We start from the raw sequence: 1,952 nt of genomic DNA, 5'->3' as shown, positions 1-1,952 counted from the left end.
TTATTATTCGTGTAATCTTTCATTCGAATAAAAAATAGTGTTCGATACGAGGGCGAAAATTTGTTTTTCGCCCTTGTATCGAAAACTACTATTATGATACAGCACAGGGCTGATTATTGTACGAATATATTTTGCTACCTGGGCGGTTGTTTCCGGTCTATCCGATGTCGTTTCCGTGCCGTTGTCTTCATCGACCGCTTTGAAACGTTCCTCGAACGTATATTCCAGGGAGACGCGGGCGTAGAGGATGCAATTGAAGTTGTACATGTCGAGGATGTTGTACATGCAGGCCGCCGCCACGCCACTGGAGCCCAGAATCAGCAAGAATATGGAAATGTGGGCGGCTGAAATCATCGGCTACTAGTACTGGACAGTTTCAGCAGCCCGCAGACTACCACCTTTCCACATGCAGGACACTTTGTCGGCTGTTTTGGGGCCCATATGCACGTAGAATCGGGGTTTCATTGTGACACTTGTATGTCAACGTCGGGAAATGTCAGCGCAGAACCAACGATTTTTCAACAAGTGCGCCCGGAAGGGAAATTTTAAAGGAACAGGGCTTTGAACAGTTGAAAATGCCTAAGTAGTCGTAAGAATAATTCGCAAGTTCACTTGATCTCTGAAGGTGCAAGCTAGTCGTGCTGGCGAAACGCCCGGAAAAAGTTCTTTTGCAGCCCGAACACTCCTGCGTTTCAAGCCCTGACTGCGAAAAACCACCTTTTTGATGAGAAGCGGCTAATGCCCGGTTGCACCGTTCGACTAAACAGTGGTTAAAAATTTAATCGTCGATTAGTTTGGAAAATGTGTTGTACAGCGTTTAGAAGCAGTTAAACCCAACATTTAAAATTTCTATATTTCCAACGAAAATATATACTTATATGTAGAAACAAAGTCCACCATTAAAAACCAATAATTCACCATATAAAATGCTCATACAAAGTTTGTTGGCAATATGTTGGAAACCATGGAAAAATATACGTAACACATTTACGAGTAGGAATATAAAATTTTCAGCTACATAACGGTTAGAGATATTTTGCACTGCCCACATCTGCATCATATAAATATGCAGGGTGTGCGGCAACATTGCCCTGTAATCGACTTGTGAAGATGGGGCGCCCTCTAGTAGGAGCACTTGCACCCCCTGTGTATTTATATGCGGTGCAGCACGCACAGATGGGGCAACATGTAATAAAATATACAACAATATGTCGCGCTTAAACAAGTGTTAGATTTGAAAATATGTATGTAGGAATATGTTGTTTGCGTTGTATATGTTTTTCTTTGGCACCTTAAGACATAATTAGTTAATCGATAGTCGTCTACTTGTACCAAATATTACCTAGATTTATTTCCTAACAAGAGCGGGTCTTATCCACCACTCTTTGTCCAAGTGCCAAGCAGCCAACGTTGTTTTGAGGTCGGCAAAACTATATGTTTTTTAGCTGATTGTCCTCTCGATTTGAAAAACTTCCATGCAAACAACCAAGCAGTTATGAAGCAGACCCCGTAGATATTTAAATTGTTTTAGGACCACTCTGTATATGTATATAGGGTGACCTCACCAGCACAATTTTTTCAAAGCTTTCAAGCGCGCCACAGAACACATCTTTGTTGAAAACTTCTACTTGGGCCACCCCCTATATGAAATATGAACGCAAACTGTTGGCAAATCCCGTCTGAAAACAACGTTGCCGGCTTGTCAAGTTTAAAAAATGTTTAAATACTTTTGATTCATATCACAAAAAAATGCCCCTGCGGTACTGTAAAGCAATAGTCGGGTGTGCATTTGAGGGCAGCGGTTCGCCTGCCTTTGTGGTTCGATCGGGTTCCGTTCGCTAACACACTTTTATAAAAAGTTGGCCTAAAGGGTTTTGGTCCTAGCCGGTTAAGTCTAATCTATCAGGGCTTTCACGGCCGGTTAAATCACATTTAGGAATGTTTTTCGGGCT

At 42.0% G+C, this 1,952-nt stretch overlaps 2 protein-coding genes across 2 annotated transcripts in view; both read right to left on the bottom strand.

The window, feature by feature from the left end:
* LOC125504146 overlaps window positions 1-1,946 on the bottom strand; it is a 5,107-nt gene extending 3,161 nt beyond the window's left edge. The window contains exons 1-2 of the mRNA XM_048665646.1: window positions 399-1,946; window positions 139-344 (exon numbers count right to left, since the gene is read on the bottom strand). Of these exons, the coding sequence (XP_048521603.1) occupies window positions 139-344; window positions 399-465 (273 nt within the window). The 5' untranslated portion in view covers window positions 466-1,946. The remainder of the gene's footprint in view (window positions 1-138; window positions 345-398) is intronic.
* The window catches only part of LOC109543015 (tetratricopeptide repeat protein 28), a 39,796-nt gene that overhangs the window by 11,613 nt on the left and 26,231 nt on the right, over window positions 1-1,952 (bottom strand). The window lies entirely within an intron of this gene.

Source organism: Dendroctonus ponderosae, unplaced genomic scaffold (assembly GCF_020466585.1).
Source record: "Dendroctonus ponderosae isolate FM_Combo_2020 unplaced genomic scaffold, Dpon_F_20191213v2 Dpon_F_20191213_4, whole genome shotgun sequence".
Classification (NCBI taxonomy): Eukaryota; Metazoa; Arthropoda; class Insecta; order Coleoptera; family Curculionidae; genus Dendroctonus; species Dendroctonus ponderosae.
Note: the sequence above shows the minus strand (reverse complement) of the source record. Positions and strands in the feature narration are given on the sequence as shown.